Source organism: Eubalaena glacialis, chromosome 19 (genome assembly GCF_028564815.1).
Source record: "Eubalaena glacialis isolate mEubGla1 chromosome 19, mEubGla1.1.hap2.+ XY, whole genome shotgun sequence".
NCBI classification, from domain to species: domain Eukaryota; kingdom Metazoa; phylum Chordata; class Mammalia; order Artiodactyla; family Balaenidae; genus Eubalaena; species Eubalaena glacialis.
In genome coordinates, this window is record NC_083734.1 from 2,081,420 (window position 1) to 2,103,511 (window position 22,092).

A 22,092-nucleotide genomic window follows, 5' to 3' on the forward strand; every position below is an offset into this window, starting at 1 on the left:
GCCGGCCTCTATTGGGCGACGGCTGCCCTGCCCTCTTCCGATTGGCCCCCACAGCTCCTTCCGCGAAGTCACGCCTATCCCCGCGGCGTCCGATTGGGCGGGGCGGTGACCTAGGTCACAGGAATCTCCGTCACCACCCCTGGCCCGCCTCCCATCGCGAGTCTGTGTATTTTGATTCATTTATGTATTGGTCAATCCAGGGAGTCCTTAATGTTATTGGACAAGAGTCCAGTCAGTCACTCAAGAGGTGGGCCGGGGAGGGGCGGAGCTAGTAAGTTACCCGCCCATAGAAAGTGCTGATTGGACAAGCATTTGTTTTCTCTACCGCTAATTGGTTCTGGGAGGCTTTCCCCGCCCAGAAATGTGATCGCGTGGTCGTCAACTTTAACCCAGGATGTCTACTCCCTGACTTCCCCCTAGGAAAGGAGTGCGGCGCTTGGTTCCCCTAGCAACCGGGCTCAGCGAGGAGGTGCCGGCTGCGTACAGTGCCGGCGACTCTGAGAGCCCGGGGCCGAGAGGCTGCGGGAGGACTTGACCTTTTCCCGGAGGAGTCCGCCGGCCGCCCCACCTGGAGGAGAGCGCGCAGGCCCCTGGCAGCCCCTCCCGGCCGCACGCCGATCCGGGCCTTCAGGCCTTGTGGGGAGAGAAGCTTAGGAAGTCTTCCCTTCGGGCGCATGCCCCAGAGAGACCTTTGAGGTCCCACCCCCGGCCTCCGGGCCAGAGAGAGGTACCCGGCCCACCGATAGATGCTTCTTCAGGAGGGCATTACTGACCCTCTCTCCGACCTCTCAACTGCCGCTAACTTGTTCCTCTTCCTCAGACCTAGACTTCCTCTTGGTGAAGGGTTTTGGCTTGGAAGGTGGATGCCCGGGTCCATGTCTGGCCCTTGTCAGCAGCTCCCTTCCCGGGCCTCAGTTTCCCTGTCTGGGAAATCAGGGCATTAGGGCTCCCTTCTCTAATGGCTCCCAGAGCTGACCTGTAATTTGATCATGAACGTGCTCTAGCTCGCAGTGAGCACTCAGTAAAGGGTGGGGTTTCTCTTATTGATTCACGGCCAATAGGCGCTCTATTTTCCAGGTCCAGTTGATCCCAAGGTCTTGTTTCGCAGGACAATTCAGGATCTGTTTCTCTGTGAGGAGGTGTAAGGTTCTCTGCTGCTTTCCCCGCCCACCACAACACTATTGTCAGGCAAGTCAGCAGCAACGGGGGCTGGGTGGTGGTGAATTACTGATAAAACCCCCTTGGGAAGGAGTGTTGGGGTTTTGGCCCCAACCCCGAACAGCTGTGGGAAACAGTGTGAACTGTGAGAATGACCCACAGTGTGCCTGGGCACAGTTGAGTCGTGATTAGGAAAATGGGCTCTGGAGGCCTGTTCTCCTGCCTCTGCTGCATACTAGATGTATCCACCTGGGCATGTAACTTGACCTTTCTAACCTGCTTCCATTTTCTTACCTGAAAACTGCGGAGAATCAGTCCTTCATGTAAACTAAGTTCCTAGAGGTCTCTAAAATCCACATCTTACTTCCACCCCCGTCACCTCTCGCCTCACGACTCTTGCTGTTCTTGGTACTACAAGCCAGAATGAGCTTCTTAAAATTAAAGTCTGATCACGTCCCTGCCCTTATTCAGCCCCAGGAGCTTCCCGGGGAACCTAGGATAACCACCACACTCCTGCAGGCCTCTCCAGCCCTGCATCACTTCAGCCACAGTGGAACCTGTCTCCTCCTCTCCCACCTCAGGACCCTCACCACGCAGACCCCTTTTCCTTCTTTCCTGCTCATCCTCCAGGTCTCAGCGGGGTCTCCCCTGGCCAGCACAGGTCCCTGCATGTATGCTGCCACAGTCCCCTACACCTACAAACTTGTCATGGTTTGTAATTAAAGATTTGTATAATTGTCTGATTCAGGTCTGAAACAGAGGTAAGGAGATCAATTTTATTCACAGCGTGTAGTGGCTACTCATTACACGTGGTGTTTTCCAGAGAGGATGAACCGGCTGTGCGACATGGAGCCCAGGGTGATGGATGATGAGATGCTCAAGCTGGCCGTTGGGCAGCAGGGCCCGCGAGACGAGGCCGGGCAGCTGGCCAAGCAGGAGGGCATCCTCTTCAAGGACGTCCTGTCCCTGCAGCTGGACTTCCACAGTGCGTATCCTGGGTGGGGTTGGGTGGGGTGGGGCGGGCGCAGGGGGCCCCGATTCCATGCGTGGTCCGCGGTCCGTGGTCGCACTCGGGCTGCCTGGGTCAGAAGGCACGTGACCAGCACGGGCGGTTTTAAAGCCTGATGCCGAGTGTGGGTAGCACTAGAACAGCCACAACACTCCCAATTCTGAGTAGGAACAAAACAAGGTAACATCCTCCCGTTCCAAGTCTTAAGTGAGCCCCAAAGGCCACGCTGGTCCCCAAAGGTGGGGGGGACCTAGGAGGGTGGTCCGCGTGGCCAGGAAGGTGCAGGGTCGGGGGAGGACCACGTGCTGGGGGAGCAGCTTCAGAGGAGGGACTGGAAACAGAAGGGGGGGGTCCCCTCCGGAGCGCAGGACAGCCTGGGGGAGATGTGGCTCGGGACCAGGCAGGTCCTCAGCACCCCACCTGTGAACCGGCGTGACTGGAATCCGTGTCTCAGGCGCTGGTTGGGAGGACGAGACCAGACAGCACAGGCCCGGTGCCCGGCTCACTAAAGGAGGCCAGCGAGTTGGGCAGAGGGTGTAGGTGAGGAAGCAGGACGGGTGGGCGAGAGTCCCATGACCCCTCATGTCCGGCGCGGGCCGGTCACAGCAGAGGGACCAGGCTGATTCACGTTCCTGCTGTGTCCTGGGCCTCCACGCTGGCCTGCCAGGTCACCCTGTCGACCACGAGGAGCTCTGAGTCAGCCCGGGGATGTGGTGCTCACGGCAGGCCCGGCCTCATGGAGCCCGCAGGCCACCCAGAGCAGGGGGGCCCCCGAGGCTCTCGGCGGGAAAGGGCTAAAGGGAAGGCGGAGTGGTCTTCAGACCTCCTTCTGCGGCCCCTCCCCCACTATGTAGCAGATGCCTGTCACGGGCAGGGCGCTGCTCTGCGCACCAGGGACTCGTGAAGCTGACCTTCGAGGGAGGGGGACACGTGTGCTGTTGAGAGAAGTAGAGCCAAGAGAGGACAGAAGGGGAGTGGGGTGCAGTGTGGTCGGGCGGGCAGGGGCCTCAGCACAGAAGTGACAGGTGAGCCAAGTCACAGAGGAGGTGAGGCTGGGAGCCACATGGAGCCCCGGGCAAATCGGTCGAGGCAGAGGGAACAGCCAGTGCCAAGGCCCTTGGGCAGGCGCATCTGTGCGGACGCAGGTCAGAGGTCGGGCGGGGATCAGCTAGCATCAGCCTCGGGGGCCGAGAGAAGGCATCTGGCTTTGAGTGAGTGAGGCAGGAGCCCAGGGAGGTCCTGAGCAGAGGAGGGACAGGGGGCCATGACAACAGGCTGCACTAAGCCAGTGGCAGCAGAGGCAGATCCCGTGTCTATGCTGAAGATTGAATAGGCTTTTGGGGCAGCCCTGTCATGCTGTCAAATACATCTGGCTCTTTCGTGTCGTTCTGGCTTCTCCACGTGAACTGCTGATTCCTAGAGAAGAGCCAGCACACAGGTGCGCCAGGCAGGGCGCCCAGGAGTGGGGGAACCGCCCAGGGCTGGTGTCTGCAGGGTCATCCACAGCCAAGGCCGTCGGTCTAAGGCCAGGGCCAGAGAAGGAAAATCCAGACCAGGAGATCGGGGGGTGGGCTAGGCCCTGCCCCAGAAACACAGGTGGGGCTGGTATCATTCCAGGAAATGTGGCCACAGAGCTGGGGAAGAGATTCCATCCCAGCCGGCCCTGGGGACCGGGAGGGACAGGGCCCTGGGTCAGAGAAATGCTGCCCACCACCCCCCCACCGAGACCCAGCTTGGGGTGGGCAGCTGGGAGGGGCGCCTGCCCGTCTGAATAAATATTGAAACGGCTGCCCCAAATGTGTGGCTATTAAGGGCTTTTTTTTTTTTTTTTTACTCCTTTCACTTCTATATTATTTCAGTTCTTTTAATGAGCATATTCTAACTTTATGTTTCGTGAATCATTAAAGAAGCAAACATAGAAAAAGGGGCATGTAAACAACAGCTCTCTGTGGTTTCTAAGAGAAGCGGGGACAAGGTCAGGCCTCTAGAGTTTTACACACATAGTGTGTGCTTGTCACACTAAGCGCTACTCAGAGCTCTTGGCAGCCGTGGCAGAGACCAAGCTCCGCCTGGCTCAGGAGCAAGGGGATAGGTCGGCTGCCTGACCAGGGGGTGGTCTTCAGCGGCCGTGGGGTCAGGCACTTCAGTGACATCAGGAGCTGCCTCTGGGGGGCGATTCATCCCCTCCCTGTATATGGACATTCGGGACCTCATCCTCGGGCACTCGCACAGCGTGTGATTCCAGGTAGAGACATTGCAGGGTCAGTGGGCACAGACATTAACTATTTCCATCCATGTGGCCAGAGCACCCTCCAAACGGCTCCACTAGTTGACTGGCCACCCCTGCAGCCTCAGTTCTGTTTGTCACCCTGGGGGACCCTGCCCGTGCCCTGTGTCCTGAGCCCAGGTGTTCCGAGGGGGAGCCCTGTGAGTCCCCGCCCTGGAGGGCCCGCCCCCCTCCACCCTGCGTGGGCCCACCCGGCCCTGTGGTGGCCCCGGATGGCAGCACCAGCAGGGACCCCGAGCTCCGCGGAGCTGGGCCCACACCTCCAGGGCTCCCTGCGCTCCGGGGAAGGCAGCGGGGCTCTGGGGCCTCTCCCACGGTCAGCATCAGTCATCCGGCCCCCAAGACGCTGGAACTATACCCTAACCCTGACCCGGGCCGGAACCAGCCAAAGCGCGTCCAACGTCGTTTCAGACATCCTCCGCATCGACAGCCTCTGGCAGTTTGAGAACCTACGGAAGCTGCAGCTGGACAACAACATCATCGAGAAGATCGAGGGCCTGGAGAACCTCACACGCCTGGTCTGGCTGGGTGAGGACCCCGCGCGTCCCCCAGCCCGCAGTGACGCCTCCCGAGGCTGCCCCCAGGTGAACTTCCCTGCCAGCCCCGGGGCGGTCCCAGTCTGCCCCCAGGTGAACTTCCCTGCCAGCCCCGGGGCGGCCCCGGTGCAGCAGGAGCTCCGTCTGCTGGGGGCAAGGAAGCCTGGGCCTGCGCTGGGCAAAGCTCAGCACGTACGTGCTTGGACACCGCAGGGCAGAACGTCTGCCCCAGCTGTCAGACCTCCCAGTCCGGGAGGGCTCATGCCAGCAGCCTGGACTCCGTCTAGGTACTCTAGACTCAGGGTGACAGATAACTGAGGGCCCTGCTATTTGGGGGGCCCAGATCAAACCAGAACTAACCACCCCCGTGCTAGCGTGCGCTGAGCACTTTCTACCTGCTAGGCACGGCCCGTGCGCTTTCCGTGGGAGGCCTTCTAACCGCACAGCAACCCCACTGTAGACGGGAGCAAACTGAGGTCACCGCGAGCAGGGGGCTCGCCTGACTCCAGGGGTCCGGCCCTCACTGCCAAGGCGGCAGGGGCTTTGCCGAGCTGCGTCCACCTGCCGGCCTCGGGCGGCACCCTCACGTCTGGCAGCGGGCACCTAACGAGGGGCGGGGCTGGCTGGGAGCTCCCGAGCCCACTGAGAGGGCTTCTTTGGCCCTCCCAGCCACCCTAGGGGCTCTAGAGGCCGGGGCACCGCCCAGAGCTCCATGACCAAGACGCAGCAGAGCTGGGACGAGACCCACGTCTGTCTGATCCCAAAGCCACGTTCCCTCCATCCTGTCAGGCTGCTTCCCAATACAGGCAACCTGGGGCATCGAGGTCCCTCCCAGCTTGCAGGACACTCAGCTGTGGTTGTGAGGACGGCCGCCAGACCACAGCAACCCCCCCGGGGCAGGATTACAGGGTCATCTCACGGGTGCAGAGGCTGAGGGGCTGGTGGACTTGGAGCTTCATGTACCGGCAGCAGAGCAGACCAGAGCCACGTCTCCTGACTGCCGGGCCCAGGTCTCACCCAGACAAGCCCTCCCGGCAGCCCAGCACCCGTTAATGCTGAGTCCCGGGCTCGGCGGCCCACCGGCACCACCAGGAGATGGAGGAGGAGAGGGGGCGGGTCAGCCTAGACCCTGAGCCTCACCCCCTCTGAAGGCCCTGCTTTTAGGCAAGAGCTCCCAGGCCCTGCAGTCTCGCAGACATAAAACAAGGGTCACGGGTCCCCGTGAGATGCCCCTGTGATGCCCAGTGTTCTGTGTGGGGGGGGGGCGAGAGAGCCGGAGGGGAAAGTTCTGGCAAGAGGTCAGGCTACCCCCTCAGAGAGTCAGAAGCCTGCCTTTGTCCAGCCACGTGCACTGCCCCCGCCTGCAAGCACAGGCCCGGCTGGTGGCCCGGTCAGCTGTCCCGGCGCTGGGGGCGAGCGGGAGCCGGCTGGCACTGCCCCCAGAAGCTGACTGTCCACATCTTGTCCCAGCTTTACGCTCAGGCCCGTCCTGTTGGTAGCTTGAAATTGGCCACAGTGGGAGTATTTACACCACCGAAGTCAGCAAGCCCTACAGATCAGGGCTGCCCGCGCCTACCCCCTTGTTAAACGTTTACCAGCACGCCTGCAAAGAGCAGAGGCCGGCTGCAGGCGCGAAAGGAAGCAGGCTGACCCGGTTCAGGTCCCGCTCTGCCAGCGTGCTAGCTGGTTCTGTACACGTTACCTCCGCCCTCTGCACCCCACCTTCCTTACGTGCTCTTGATCTTGAGCACGTGACCACAAGGCCCCTTTGAATCTTGGCTCCCTCAGCCCTAAGATGCAGGCGATGACAAACGAGGAAACGCCCGGGGAGGGCCTGGCGTAGGGAGAATGTCCTGGGTGAGCGTCCCCTGAGGCGCCAGGGAGGCCAAACCGACTTCCTGAGTCCCCTTTACACATGAGGGCTTTAGCTGAAGCTCTTGAAAAGTTCCCAGTTTGGGCCTCTGGGCCATCGGTGTTCAAGGACACCAACCCCAACCAAACCCCCAAACCCGTGGTGGCGAAAAAGCAGTTTTATTCCCAAAAACGAGAAACTTGGGCTAGAGGGGGTCCTGAGGTCTCAGCCAGGGCTGGGCCTGGAGTTTGGGGCAGCCCGGCCCGCACGGGTCTCCCCCACCCCAAGGTGCGCTGCCCCGACCCACCAGGGAGTTTCCACCCCAGAACGAGGGCCGCACAGACGCGAGTCCGGGGCCGGGAAGGTGGCAGCAGAGCCGGGGGCCGGGGCGGTTGGTTTCAGGACGGTCACCCTAACCTGGAGCCGTCCTCCAGACCTGTCCTTCAACAACATTGAGGCCATCGAGGGGCTGGACACGCTGGTGAACCTGGAGGACCTGAGCCTGTTCAACAACCGGATCTCCAAGATCGACTCGCTGGACGCGCTGGTCAAGCTGCAGGTGCTGTCGCTGGGCAACAACCAGATCGGCAACATGATGAACGTGAGCGAGGGCGCCGGGGGGCGGGGGGACCGCGGGCTGAGCCTCCGACCTTTCCCTTGTCCCAGAAAAGTCAGAATTCCAGACTCGATGATGTTCACACACCAGCTTAGCCCACGAGAGCCCACGTGTGGGTCCGTTTGTGCCCCTGCCCCGGTGGGATCTTTCCTTCCCTGCCCCCGCACTCACCCAGCAGACATTTGCTGGGGTGGGGACCCCTCGGCCGTGGGGCGTCTGGCTTGTGCTCACTGGGGACAGAGGCCAACAACAGCCCCGGGTCACTGGAAGGGTCGGGGCGTGGGTGCAGGGCGGTGCCCAGGGCCAGGCAGCAGAGCGGCGGAGGAGAGCCGTGGGGGGCTCTACGCTGTGTGTGCCCAGGGCAGGCCTGCGTTTCAGAGGGAACACCCCCTCACCCCCGCACGAATGAGTGCAGCAGGGATGGAGGTTTGCCTGCGGACCGGAGAGGCTGCCCCTGCCAACACTCCCTGTGAGCTGGCAGCAGGGCCGGGGCAGGGCCCCGGGTGCCACAGGGTGACCTCAGGAAGCTGGGTGACCCCGGGGCAACCAGAGCCATCGTGCAGGTGTGTGACAGATACTGCTGCCGTGCATGATGGGGGCTCCGTGCCGCTGGGCGGGCGTCCAGGAGTGAACACCTAAGGGCCGGGGCCCAAGCATCAGCCCCAGTCCTGTCCCCGCGGCTGAGCCACGTCCTGGCATTAACTCCCTCCCGGCCTCGCTGCAGGGTGGGGCTCGGGGTGAGAGCAGGGGTGAGACGGGCGCTGCAGCCGCGTCCATCACAGCCACGGCCGAGGCCGGAGCAGGGGGCTGCGTGGAGGGGGCGGGTCCATCTCTCGGCTCAGCTGCCCTTGGCATCGCCCTGGGCTGATGCTCCCCGTGGCTGGTCCAGCAGTGCAGGCCGCAGGCTTCCTCGTCCACAGCTAGCAGCACAGAGAGCAGGAGAAATCTCCCCCACGGTGCCCCTCGGTGTGACGGGCCCTCACCCACCCGACCAAGACCAGAGGGGTGGGCGGGCCAGGCGGTGTAGGTGAAAGGCCTGGGGCGGGTCAGATGCCGGCTGCTCACCTGTTTGAGGGCCAGACCCCGGAGGCCGTGTGGTCTGGGAGGTTGTAAACCCAACCCACCTCTTGTCAGGGTTCAAGACCTGATTGCTCAGCTGCCCTCTGCCCTGCGGGACGGGGACACACAGGACAGCTGAGGGAGGTGTAAGTGGAGAGCTGAGGTTTAACGGGCTCCCGGCTGCCTGGCCTTGGGCCGGGGACTCAACGCCTGGGGCCCGCGTGCCCATCTGTATGGGAGAGTGGTGGCCTGCGGGGCAGGCCGGTGTGAGGGCTGAGTCAGTTAGGGTTGAGCGGCTGCTACAGGACCAGGCACAGGAGAGCTCTGCAGGAAATGATGCTTATTCAGGGATTTTCAGATTAAGGGCACACCCCAATAGCCCCAAATCTTGCTTGTGAAAACCTTTGTGAGTGTCTTGAGCTGTTCCTGGGTCGGTCCAGTACCCAGGGCCACACGTGAGCAGATCCCCTCTGACTTGTCGTCCCTCGGACACTGCAGAGTTTACTGGATGCGGGTCCAGGCCTGGGCGTGGAGGGGACACTGACTCTCAGGCCATGCCCCGCCCCGCTGTGGACGCTCCATTCCCTCCCCTGGCCTTGCTGAGTTCCTGGTACAGGATGCTCTTTCCTGCCTCAGGGCCTTTGCTTGTGCTGGTTTTGCTTCTGGGAATGCACTCGCCCCTGCTCTTCCCTGGCTGCTCCCTCAGGCCTCAGAGGCCTCAGACCTAACTGAAAACCCCCCTGTCGTGGTCCCTAAGGCCCCCTCTCCACCCCCTCCCCCTTTGAGTTCTTCTAGCACTTACAACAAACAGCAATGATTCTACTTACTTTTAAAACATTCTTGTCCCCTGCCTTAGAGTGCCAGCTCTTGCTATAAGGGCTTTGTTCCCACTGTGTCCCTAAGGCCTGGCACATGCCTGAGGCCTGGTAGGTGCTTAGTGATCTTTGTTGAACGAATAAACAAATGACAAAGACACTCCTTCAGGAAAGCACAGGAGCCGCTGTCAGATGAGGTACTGGCATCTTGCCGACTTTCCCCCGGTTACCATAACAACAGGAAGAATAAACAGCCGTCAGTGGACGTCCCACTAGCGGCCACCCAGTTGGTCCAGGCCAACTGTAAATCAGGTTCCGTTGAATTTAAGAGCGCTGGGCCTTGCACAGCACTTCACAGTTGGGAAAGGCCGCCCGTTCTGAGAGCAGCAGCGATGAGCACAGCCAGGGCGTCACGGGAGCGGGTGGAGGCCCTCACAGCGTGTGGCATTTGGTCCTCTCGACACCTATGCACCACATCCCTGCACCCACCTTACAGAAGAGGAGATGGGGACCCAGGTCCACGGGTCCTGGGCAAAGCCCGTGGCTCCTCCCTCGTGGCTCCGCCCAGCGCGGGCAGAGGACGGAGAGAGGACACAGGCGGACCCCCTCTCCCCCAGGTCATCTACCTGCGGCGGTTCAAGGACCTGCGGACGCTCAGCCTTTCAGGGAACCCGGTCGCCGAGGCCGAGGACTACAGGACGTGCATCTGTGCCTACCTCCCCGACCTGGTGTACCTGGACTTCCGGCGCATCGACGACCAAATGGTAGCGTGGCCCCCGTGCGTCCAGCTCCGCGGTCAGCGTGCAGGCCCCGGCGTCTGGGGAGGGGCGCGTCCACAGGAGGAGGGGAGGGCGGCCCTCCTCGAGGGTCCTTTACTGCCCCCATCGCTGTCGTGCCACCTCCCACCTTGAGGCCGCCGCCTGCTTTTCTGGGTGAACAAGTCGGGGGACCAAGCAAGGGTGGGCGATTAGCGGGGTCAGCAGCTCAGGGCAGAGTCAGGACTCGCCTCCATGCCACGACAGCTCACGGTAGCGCCCTCCGAGCCCAGGGCACCGGCCCCAGAGAGAGGCCCCCGGGACCCCGCAGCCGGGGTGCTGAGCGGGGAGCTGGGCCCGGCGGTCTGGCAGCAGGGCCGGGAGGAAGCCCCCCTCCCCAGTCCACTGCCCGGCCTGGCCTGACCGCCCCTGCCTCTATCCTGCTCCCCTGCTGTGAGCTTCCCGCCCTTTGCAGCATGACGTTTGTGGGTGCTTTGCCCCCTGGAAAAAGAACCCCGCCCGACACGAGGCCTTTGGCGGCAGGACCGGGATGTCCCTGTGTGCTGGGCGCGGGCGGTGGGGGGACAGGGACCTGCCCACTCCTCCCCCTGGGAGCTGGTGCCTTTCCTGGGAGAAAGGAGCCCGTGCCTGGGGGGGCCCTGAGGTGATGCGGGGCTCGGGGAGAGCCCAGCGGAAGCAGAGAGGGGGGCTGGCCCCCGGGTCTCGGTGCTGACACTGCCGTCCTGGCTGCCACACCGCCTGTCAAGCGTGGAGCCCTCTGCTCACGGGCATCTTCCTGGGGGGTCCACGGAGAGCAGCCGGGGGCGGGGTGCCCAGAGAGTTGCCCCTCCTCCGACCATGGCCTTCTCTTGTCCCAGAACAGGACAAGAATCTGAAATCTTGAATTCCAAGACTCTCAAATCTTTTTTTTTTTTTTTTAATATTTATTTATTTATTTGGCTGCACCGGGTCTTAGTTGCAGCACTTGGGATCTAGTTCCCTGACCAGGGATCGAACCCGGGCCCCCTGCGTTGGGAGCGCAGAGTCTTAACCGCTGGACCACCAGGGAAGTCCCAAGACTCTCAAGTCTTATTTTTTGCATTTAGACAATAATTTGAAAGGCAGCGTGGGCTCAAATGCTTGGAATAGGCCGAAGAGCTGCTGGGGTGTATTTCACTCATCATAAAACCATGCACAGGGATTTCCCTGGTGGCACAGTGGTTAAGACTCCGAGCTTCCAATGCAGGGGGCCCAGGTTCGATCCCTGGTCAGGGAACTAGATCCCACATGCATGTCGCAACCAAGAGTTTGCATGCCACAACTAAGGAGCCCACGTACCGCAATTAAGGAGCCAGCACAACCAAATAAATAAATAAAATAAATATTTTAAAAAACCCCCAAAAACAAAAAACAAAACATGCACAGCCGGACACCGCATGGTTCCCGAGCCCCTCCCCAGCCAGTTTCTCCTCTTCCCCAGAAGATTCCACAGGGGGCAGGCCGCCCAGCCTGGCAGCCCGTTGTGCTGCGGGAAGCAAAGCCCCCTTCCGCAGCTCAGAGGCTTTGCCTGGAAGCACCAAGATCAGTAATGAGGGAAACGTGGTAAGAGCAGAGCCCCACGAAGCAGGGGCACCTGGAACCCCCGTCCATGCTGCTGCCCATCCCCGGGCCAGCCCCAAGCCCCTCCCTCACCTGCTGGTGCTGCCAGGCTCGGGCAGCAGGACAGCCGGGCCCAGCCGAGGCCGACCAGGGCTGAGGGCAGGTTCCCGGGGTGCCTCCCCATTTGCATGGGGCCCAGGCCTGTGCCTGAAGGCTGGCGCAGCCCTGAGGAACGGTGGACAGTCCCAGCAGAGCACACGAACGGGTGGGGGCTGTGAGCTTGGGGGGCTTTCTGTGTTGGGGGGGGAGACAGGCAGGAGGGCGACGCTGGGGTTCAGGGCTTGTCCTGCTGAGATGGAGGCCCGTGGAGAACCCTGTGGTTTTCAGCAGAGTTCATGATGTGATGAGCATTCAGGGACCTGGAAGCTGGCATGGGGCTTACAGTGTAAGAGGGAGAGGGCAGGGCGTGCAGGCCACGGTCCTGAGAGAGAGGAGGGGGCGGGGGTTGGGGGGAGCAGATACCGGAGCACGGAGGGTCGGTGGTGCTTGTACCTGAAGCCTTAGCACAGGCGATGTCATCTGGGGCTCCAGCAGCCCCCAGCGCAGGCAGGGGGATACGCAGGACGGGTGGAGGAGGGCCAGAGGTGGCAGGGCCCAGAGCCGAGGGCCGAGACCTCATGCCCAGGCCTGTGGCTCGGGTACCCACTGCACCTCTCCCTTGTGCAGCCCTACAAGGGGGCCAGAGCCTGGCCGGGGAGGCCTGGGGGAGCGGCCGAGTCTGCGCTGGGCGCCTCCACCCCAGGGATGTCCCATGGACCCTCGGCCTGCCCGTGCTGCTTCCCCCACTGATCTCCCTGAGGCTCAGCATACTTGGCAAGGGCCACGGGGAGGGGATCCCCGCCCACGCTGGAGAGGCCACGGCATGGCAGAGGCCAGCGGCTAGGAGGGACCCCACGACCCTGGTGACGATGCCGCTTCCCGATCCTCCAACAGAAAGAGCTGGCGGAGATGAAGCACCAGTACAGCATGGACGAGCTGAAGCACCGGGAGAGCCTGATGCAGGCCCGGCTGGAGGGTGAGCAGGCCCGGCGGGAGGAGCTGGCGGAGCACGAGGTACGAGGCCACCGGTGGGACGACCCGCTCCCCACCCCTCCGCCCCGCCCGCCCGAGGATGCTGCCGCCGGTCATGGGCCGGTGCCGTGAAGGTCAGCAGGGCCCAGGCCCTGAGAGCCTGTCCTTTGATTGAGAATAGCTGGTGCCCAGGGCCGCTGGGCTGCCAGAACCTCAGTCAGGGCAGCACGCTGACCTGCCCCTCCTCATCCCACGGCCCCCAGGCCCCCCTCCAGCACAAGGGCCGGGGACTCTGTGCCGGAACCATCTCTCAGAGCAGCCCCTGTCCTTAAGACCCCTGGCTGGTTCCTGGCAGGGGGTGGGGGGGGGATGGGCAGCCAGAAAAGCTCATTCCTCTCCGTGTGCCTCTCCTCCGGCCGGACCAAGCTGGGCACCCTTCAGTTTTCTGCCTCTGGACCCCCGCCTGTGCCGGGCCCATCGCCTGCCCTTCCCCAGCCTGCCTTCCCGAGGGCCGGGCGCCCTTGGCCCCAGTGCCCAGCGTAGGGCCCTGCCCAGGGAGCCCACTGTGTCTCTGACCGCAGGCGGCCTTCGTGGAGCACCTGAATGGCCCCTTCCTGTTTGACAGCATGTACGCCGAGGACGTGGAGGGTAGCCAGCTGTCCCACCTGCCCGGCGTGGGCGAGCTCTTGCAGACATACCCTTCCCGGTCACGGCCGCCCTCCGGGCCTGGGCGTGGGAGTCCGGGGGGCTCCCCTTCCACACTGGGCCTCAGGTGGCACACCCAGGGCCTCAAGAACCAGGTCGGCTGTGAGCGCAGGGACATGTGGGTATCTGTTCAGCAGGGCCCAGGCTGCCAGAGATGGAGGCTGGCTGACCGTGTCTGTGACTCTGACCCTCATTACCTTGTTTATGGCCTCCTGCTGTGCACTTTGCATCCAGCATTTAAAACTGTTTCAACCACCCCATGGGGTGGGTGCTATACTGGACCCCAACTACCTTCTCGTAGTTGGGGAAGCTGAACTTGGAGAGGATGAATTGTCCAGGTTGCGCAGTTAGGAGCTGTGGGCTGAGCCTGCATCCCTTTCCCCAGAGGATGTGGTGGGTGCTTGTCATCGTGGCTGAGGGACTCGGGGTGGGCGCTGAGCAGAGACAGCGAGTCACAGAGAGAAACCCGCTCCTAAACACCCACGGCTCAGGAGAGCGGGGAGGGGTCGGCTCTCCTCCCAGCCTGGCCCTCGGCTGCAGCCCCGCCTGACCTCAGCACCTAAGCGCCCCTCGTGTGGCAGGCGCTGCAGATGTGGAACCCTCAGCCCAGAGCAGCGAGGAGGCCACAGAAGCAGCTGCAGGGCCAGGCCTTGAACCTGGGGCTCTGTGCCCCGAGCCTGCAGTCCCCTGACCTCCACAGCCTCCCTGTGCACCTGTGGCCGCTGAGCACAGAGACGGCCTGGACAGCAGGGCCCCAGAGACAGAAACACACGCTGCTCAGCTCCCTGGCCGCTCCCCCGCCCCCAGGCTCCTGACCCCTTCAGGTCCCTCGGGGGTCTCTCCTCTGCTCTGTTGCCCCACCCCCACCACGCAGGACCCTCCCTGAATCCCTCAGGCTGAGGGTGGAGATGCCCAACCACCAATTCACACTCCAAATCCCAGCTGCAGCTCTGCTACGGGAGCTGCTTCCACCCCCATGTGCGCCCGCCCAGGCAGCCGTGAGCTTCCTTAACGGCCACTCACCTACAAGGACAAGTTCGTCATCATCTGCCTGAACATCTTCGAGTATGGCCTGAAGCAGCAGGAGAAGCGGAAGGCGGAGCTCTACACCTTCATGGGGTGTGTCCAGGAGGCCGTCCAGGAAAAGCAGGAGCAGGGCAAGCAAAAGATCGCCAAGTTCGAGGAGAAGCACTTGCTGGTAGGCCCTGCCCCCAGCCCCTTCCCTCCTCCCGCTCCAGGTGCCCACCCGCCAGAGGCCCGGCCCCACCACCGCTGACGACCCGAGACCCACGGGGCAAGCCGCTTGCTTCCGGGTCAGGCTTGATATAGGGAAGGAGCCTGATCTTCCTCCAGATGGGGTGGCCACGACCACAAACACCCTTCGCCCCCCCAGTCATGGCTGGTCACTCCACTGACACTGCGTCTGCCGGCCGAGCCCCCAGGCCCCTCGTCAGTGAACGGCTGGTGTTGGGTGCGGCTTGGACCCCCGCGCTCTCCAGCCCACGAGCACCTCTCATTGCAGACGGACCTGGCAGCTACTTGCACACGGGGTGCTGCAGGGGTCCAGCTGGCTTCCCCCAAGACAGGGCCCACCTTGTGTTCCAACCTCCCCCGCAGAGCCCCGCTGGGCTGGGAGTCAGCCCATTGTGAGCCAGGACCTCACAGACAGCACCCCATCCCCAGGCTTCGTGAAGCTCAGGCTCTCTGCCCCTGCACCCAAGGAGACGGGAGTCACTCGAGGTCCCACGGTGACCCAGCCGGGTCCCAATTCAGGTCCACGTGACTCTGAAGCCATCGTTCCTTCCACGCCTAATAACTCACCAGCTGGTGGAGCCTCTGCTCTGACAGCCTCCGACGTGGAGGGGGTGGAGCTGACACTCGGACTTGGGCAGTCCGACCCCAGAATCCAAGTTCCAGCCCACAAAACCAAATTGCCGCCTGTCACTTCAGGAATTACACTTAATTGTGGATTCCTAAAGCACAGGTTTTGTTTCCAGAGTTTAAGCTCCATCCAAGACGAGTCTGAACTGACCAACTTCGAGATAAAGGTGGCGGAGTACAGCGAGGACATCACCGAGCTGGCCAACGTGCTCATGACGCTGGAGATGCAGCTGGTGGAGCAGCTGGAGGTGAGGCGGGGCCCCGGGAACACACGTGACGCAACGGCCCTGCCCGGCTCCTGTGCGAGAACCTGGCGAGGGAGCACCTTCCCGGGAGCCACTCGGCGGGTCACACGAAAGCTTTCTGTGCTTCTGGTGCTTTTCAGTCTTTGAGATGACAAGTGGCCCCTGTGCAGCATGAAGGGTGAGCTCACTCCTCTGGAATGGTCTCCCCATCTAGGAAGAGTGCAGGACCTCGGCAGGGAGAGTCTTATTAGACCCAAGGGGCTGTCAAGGAACAAAATGGACCCCGCTCTTCACCCCCCACTCTGGGATAGAACGAAGGCTCCCGGCGCTGCAGCCTGTAGTCGCTGCATCTCGGGGTGAGCGAGGAGCCTAACGAAGTGCTGCTATGTGAAATCCGGGGCGGCCAGGCCGACCTGTGTGTTTACCAGGCAGCTGGCGGCCGAGGCCGCGGCCTGCAGAGCAGTGATGAGCGGAACCTCCCGCGTGCTGCCGTGGCCCCCCATCCAGCGCCTCCTCGATGCCTCCCTCGTCCAGGTTCCCAGCACATCGCAGAGCAGACGCTCGCTCCCCACCGGGGAGGCTCCGGCGCCGCAGAGCACGTCTATGGGGCATCGGGAGGCTCAGGCAGCGGCTCCCAACCTTTCCGAGCAGGAGGACCCCCTTGTCAACACCCCGCAATTCACCAGAACCTGTGCTTGACTTACTAGCCGCCAAAAAGCTACTAAGTGGAGCCGTGCTTTTCAATGGCCCTATTTTTTTTTCATTACAAGGGGGTTTACACACATTTGAAAAATGTATAATTAGCTCAGTCTGTAGACAGTCCTCGGATTCAGGCGCATTCCCTGTGCCGTCGGCCCACCCTGCAGCCCCTCGAGTCTAGAGTAGGTCAGGGGCGTGACCCACCCTGTGGGCTCACTGGGTAGCAGCCCTCCCCAGGGCCTCTGGGTGAGGCCCGGGCGCCTTGCTCAGCACTAGATGCAGCAATACAGGGGTGCCCTCAGGGAGGGAGGTGGGAGCCTTGCAGGTGAGAGGCCTGGGGTAACAGCCGGCATTCCCGAGGGTTTCCTCTCTGCCAGGCACCTTGCAAAGCACTTTATGTGAAGAAACCCATTTCTGCTTCACCACAACCTCGTGAGACACGTACTATGCGAAGGGAACCCATTTCATAGGTGGGAAGTTGAGGCCCAGGGAAGTTAACAACGTTCCGAGTTACAGCCAGTAGTGGAGCTGGCAGGCAGCCTGGCTCCTAGCGACCCTCCCGTTTCTCTGGGGGTGACGGAGGCAGATGCCACTGAGAACCCCAAGGACGGGGTGAGCTCTGTGTGTGCCTGTTGGTGGGGGGCTCCTGGCAGAGAGACCAGCACAGGCAAAGGCCTGGAGAAGGCGTTGCACTCAAGCCCCGGGGGGTGACCGAGGCAAAGTGGCTGGAGGGTGACGGCTGGGGGCAGCCGTCGGGAGAGAGGCAGGGTCGGCTCACAGCGCCACCTGGGGAAGGTCAGGTGGGTGGTCTTTACTCTCAAGGTCTGTGGTCACTGCCCGCTGAGTGGTAAGGAGCACTTTGGCTCTGGTGCAGTTCGGTGGAGTTCATGTCTAAATATGCATGCTCTTTATCATTTCCAGGAGACTATTAACATGTTTGAAAGGAACATCATCGACTTGGTGGGACTCTTTGTCGAAAACGTCCAAAGCCTATATCCTTTCCTTGATGCCCCTCTGCGGGGAGGTGCTGCGAGCCGCGGGGCTCTCAGGGCCCGCACCACTGCTCCCCGCCTGCAGGGGGCTGGGGGGAGGCGCCTGCATTTTAAACAAAAGGCACAGAAGGGTACAGCTTCTTCATAGCTAAGCAGGATGCAACTAAGTGGGGTCCCTTCCAGGTGGCTCCCTGTGCGGTCACATGCCTGCCCCCTCCCACTGCCACCAAGGAAAACAGCCCACCTTCAAAGGATGGAGATTTGCCAACCACTTGGAATGTTCGAGGAGTATTTCCTGACCCTCAGCACAAAGGCGCCTATTAGAGTAGAAGTCTGGATGCCCACTGGGTGGCTCTGCAGGCCACTGCTTGCAGCACAAGTCCTGGCCCGTCTGTTCTCTAATGAGTGACTTCACCAGGAGACCACACCCCAGAATCCACCCTCCCCCGGTACTGCAGGTGCACATGCCCTGGGGGTGGGGCGACCTCTATGCTGAAGCCACTGACAAATACATCATCTATAAGGAGATGGGTTAAATGTCAGGTTAGAAACCAACATTGGGGGCACGCCTGACCTTTTGCCACCTGAACTCAGGGCCCTGAAGTCCACCCCAAAAGTACCCCAGTCCTGCCCTCCTGGGCCCACAGTCCCGCTGGGTGACAGAGCTATGGGAGCAGCCGACCGGAGGCCGGGCCGGGAAACTCCCTGAAGGAGGGTCCACTAAGTGAGGACCTGAGGGTGGGCCAGAGGGATGGGCTGGAAAGGTGGGGAGGGCGTCCCAGGCAGGCTCAGGAGGCAGCCTATGCAAAGGCCCAGAGGACGGGGAGAGGCGGTTCCGAGAGGAGGCCTTTAGGTCACAACAGAGTGTGAGCGCCGCCAGCACAGCAGGGGCGGGCCGGGACTCCGGCTGCTGCGCTGCTGGGAGAAAGCGCTGGAGGGGAGCGGACCAGGAGGGACCCAGAGGGGGTGCGTGGCGGGCGAGTCGGAGGGCCCTGAAGGCGGGGATGCACGGGGCCCAGCGCAGGGGAGGGCGCGCCCGGCCTGCTCCAGCCCGGCCTTGGCTTAACTCGCGCTGCACGATGGCTCAGTGCCGGGACCTGGAGAACCACCACCACGAGAAGCTCCTGGAGATCGCCATCAGCACCCTGGAGAAGATAGTCAAGGGCGAGCTGGACGAGGACCTGCCGGACGCCGTGCGCTCGGTGAGCGCGGGGGCGGGGGCGGGGGCGGGGCCGGGCCCGGTGGGCGGGGCGGCCCGGGCGCCAGGCAGACGCAGCCCCGCCCCGCGGTCCCCGTAAAGCCTGAAAAACCTGCCGGAGCCTCAGTCTCCTCATCTACAAGAGGGGCGGAAGGCAGGCGAAATAGGCTAACAAGCAAAGCAGCTGGTGGGCACCCAGTGCAGCCCAGCTACAGTGGAGCTTGTGATAATTAAGTGCTTTCAACTTACCGAGAGGTTGCTTTCCCAAAGCTCATTTCTGTGGGGCTTCTGGAGAGGAAGCGACAAATAGAGGTTGAGGTCCGAGATTTCCCCGGAAGGTCGTCTCAGCCCCGAGTCTCTATGGCGGGAAGCACTGCTGGGGTCTCTGCCCGCTCGCGGGGCTCCAGGTCTCCTGCCCTGGGGGCCGGCAACGGGTGGGCTGTGTCTCTGCGAAGGGCACCCACTTTCCTTCCTTCACCATTCCCTGCCCCCCTCACCTCTCTCCTCTTCCGCGTTCCACTAAGGCAAGCTACCACCGCCCTTTGCGGGACCCTGGCCTTACTGCTCTTCTCCACGCAGCAGCCAGAGACCCTGGGACTCCTTCCCCCCAGTGAGTCCTGGAGCAAGGTCTCCGCTGCGCCCCGCCCCCTGACACACTCTTCCCCCAGGCCTCCGTGCACCCGGCTACTCCCCGTCTTTCAGATCTCAGCTCACACCCAGCTCCTTGGAGAGGCCCCCCATCGCCTTCCCAAAGGCCCACTGTCTCTCCGTCACAGCTGTTCATCCTTGTCAGAGCCGCTGTCACGGTTCCAAGCTATTGTGTTTGCGTCGACTTGCTTAGGTTACTCTTCACACTACATACAGGCCCCCGGGGAAGGCAGGAGTGGCCTCTTCCCCACCGCGCTCAGCCCCCGCCCTGGGTGCCGGGTTCACCACGCCCGCTGTCAGGTGCTGGCGGAGTCCCGCAGGCAGGGACCAGCAGTTCTGACCCCGCAGCCTCTGTCAGGGGCCGAGACAGTCGCCAGTGCAGCGACAAGGTGGCAGGGCCTCCTCAAACACCCAGACACAGGGAGAGGTCACCTTCCCGAGCCTGAAGTAAGGCTGCCCCCAGGAGCCCACCCTGGAGCCGCCTGACAGACCACCTAGCGGTCGTGGAGTTTTTGACGCAAGGCTCCGGGGTCTGTGACACCTCTCTGAGGACTGGGACACGCAGAAAAGGAGGCCCCGAAGTCAACGGGAGGTGAGCAGCCTGGGCGGGTGCTTCCAGGGTGGCTCTGCACGGTGCCATCTGACACCTGTTCCCGCGGCCCCGGGACACTCAGGCTGCTGACTGGGTGGGGCCCGCATGGGCTTGGTTAACTCACCAAAGGACCCCTGAAAGTGGCTTTCCCACCCAGTCTACAGATGGGACAGCTGGGGAGACAGGGTCTCAGAGAAGTTCGGTAAACACCCAAGATGTGTTGTGAGGACACCTCGTCTTGTGAGGACGAGTCTGGATTCAAACCTTAGTCTGAGATGCCGAGCCCGGGCACTGTGCCCTCACTGTAGACACAGTGGGCGTTCTGGGTCTGCCCGTGGCCCCAGGCCCCCGGGTAATGGGGCTCTGCCTCTGGGCTAAGGGGCTGCCTTGGGCTCCCGGGCAGCACTGGTATCGGGTGCCACCCCGGAGGCCTCACGGGGCAGCTGGCCGAGCCTGCTGGACACCCCTCCCTCTGCGGGCCCATCAGCTCTGTCCTTTAGGAACACCTGTAGCAGGAGATGCTACACCGTCTCCTTATGCTTAAGCAACAAAACGTGGGGTAGCAAGCCCTGACTGTAAAGCGCAATACTCACAAGGCGCTGACAGGGACCGAGGGCCTCCCGAGGGCCAGCTGCCTGAGCAGCTCTGGACGTGTATTTGCCCTTTTCATCTCCGAGCCGACACAGTGAGATAGGTGCCAGTGTGGTTCCCTTTCACAGGCGAGGAAACCGAGGCTCAGAGATGACAGGGAGCGTGTGGGTGGTGGACACGGCAGGACAGGGGCTTTCAGACGAGGCCCTCGGCGATAAAAGTCTGGTTTCTGTTTCTAACCATCAGTGAGCGTATTAGTAACAGGGTCTCAGAACACTCTTTTTGCAGAGACGCTAACATTTCAAAATTCATAGACTGTATTCTGGAGATCATTAGGTTAACCACCCCCGAAGGAAAGACAAACCCACGTGTACACACCCGCCCGCGCCCTCTCTACAACGCAGAGCTTTCAGGTCCCTCGCCGTCGCTGGCGATATGAAGCGCCTCTGCTTAAAGCTGAAGCAGCCGCCAGTGAAGGCCTCCCCACTCTGGGAAGTGACCACATGGACCCGCAGCCGCGCCGGGCACACGTGACCTGTTCACGTGTGAACACCTGGAACCAGCTGGGCCTGGCGGGGGCCGCGTCCCACAGCATCGTCCACGGCGGGGAAGCGGGTGGGAACAAGGCAGGAGCCCAGATGGGACCCCAGGTTCGACTGGGTTGATGTGAGGGGCAGCAGAGACCCATCGGTTTGTGGGACTTCTGTCCTCAGAGGAGCCCTGTGCCCCTCGGCCGGCCTCGTGCTGCCCACCCGACGGGCAAGTTTCAGGCAAGTCAGACTGGAGAACCTTGGTGAGGTGGCCGGGGCGGCCCTGCCTTCTCTTGGGGAGGGCACGCTCCCCACAGGGACTGCCCCGCCGCCCCGGGGCCCTTTCCAGGCACTGGTGCCGCCGGGCCGACGGCGTGGTCACCCGAGACGGGCCCGAGGAAGCAGGATGCGGGCTGGGCGCCGCCTCCACTTGCGGGGAGCTGGGCCCCGTCCCCTCTGGCTCCAGCGCCTCTGCGCTCGGGGCGGGTCCAGGCCCTCACCTGCTCCTCCTTGCTCCCCAGCTCTTTGTCGACAAAGACACGATCGTTAACGCGGTCGGGGCCTCACACGACATCCACCTCCTGAAGATCGACAATCGGGAGGACGAGCTGGTGACCAGGGTCAACTCCTGGTGCGCACACCTGGTGGACAAGGTGAGCGCGGCCGAGGGCAGGCGTCTCCCGGCAGCAGGACCCCACGCTGGAGGCCCGCCACCCGCCCCAGGGCAGACACGCACGCGGGGCTGGAGCAGGGAGGAACGGAGTCAGGCAGGCAGGCTCACGACCCCCGCCTGACAGGCCGGCCGCCGTCTGCCCCTCAGATTCACAAGGACGAGATCATGAGGAACCGCAGGCGCGTGAAGGAGATCGACCAGTACATCGACCACGTGCAGAGCGAGCTGGACAGCCTGGACTGCAGCGACCTCCTGGGCTAGGGCTGCGGCCCAGCCCTCCCCCCCGACCCCCGACCCCCGACCCCCGACCTTCACAGGTAGAGAGAAATAAAGGGCTTTGGTTACCTTTCTCCATCCTCTGTGTCCACGTCTGAGCAGTTGGCGTCTGCTGAGAGCGACTCCTAGGCTCTCGGCCGCCCCTCCGCGGCGCCCAGGGCAGGCCCTTCCCCAGGTACAGCTCCCAGCACAGCCTGGGGGCCCAGCCAGCCCACCGAGGCGGAGGCCGTGGGGACCCAAGGACCCTCCGCAGCTGAGAGGACAGCTGGGCGTCACCCGTGAGGTGGGGATGTGACAGTACCTCT

General features: G+C 62.6%; 1 protein-coding gene and 1 non-coding gene across 2 annotated transcripts; one reads left to right on the forward strand and one right to left on the reverse strand.

Annotated features, from left to right (window-relative positions):
- Positions 1 to 142: 142 nt before the first annotated feature.
- DRC3 (dynein regulatory complex subunit 3) lies at positions 143 to 21,838 on the forward strand. The gene is made up of 13 exons (XM_061176228.1): positions 143 to 727; positions 1,982 to 2,143; positions 4,866 to 4,982; positions 7,277 to 7,443; positions 9,950 to 10,096; positions 12,680 to 12,799; positions 13,339 to 13,449; positions 14,484 to 14,660; positions 15,460 to 15,591; positions 17,209 to 17,279; positions 18,358 to 18,481; positions 21,360 to 21,491; positions 21,659 to 21,838. Exons 2-13 carry the CDS (start codon positions 1,987 to 1,989, stop codon positions 21,770 to 21,772), a joined length of 1,569 nt encoding a protein of 522 aa, XP_061032211.1. The 5' UTR covers positions 143 to 727; positions 1,982 to 1,986; the 3' UTR covers positions 21,773 to 21,838.
- Positions 11,084 to 11,156, reverse strand: TRNAG-CCC (transfer RNA glycine (anticodon CCC)). The gene has a single exon. It is a non-coding gene; the product is annotated as a tRNA-Gly (tRNA).
- Positions 21,839 to 22,092: the final 254 nt, after the last annotated feature.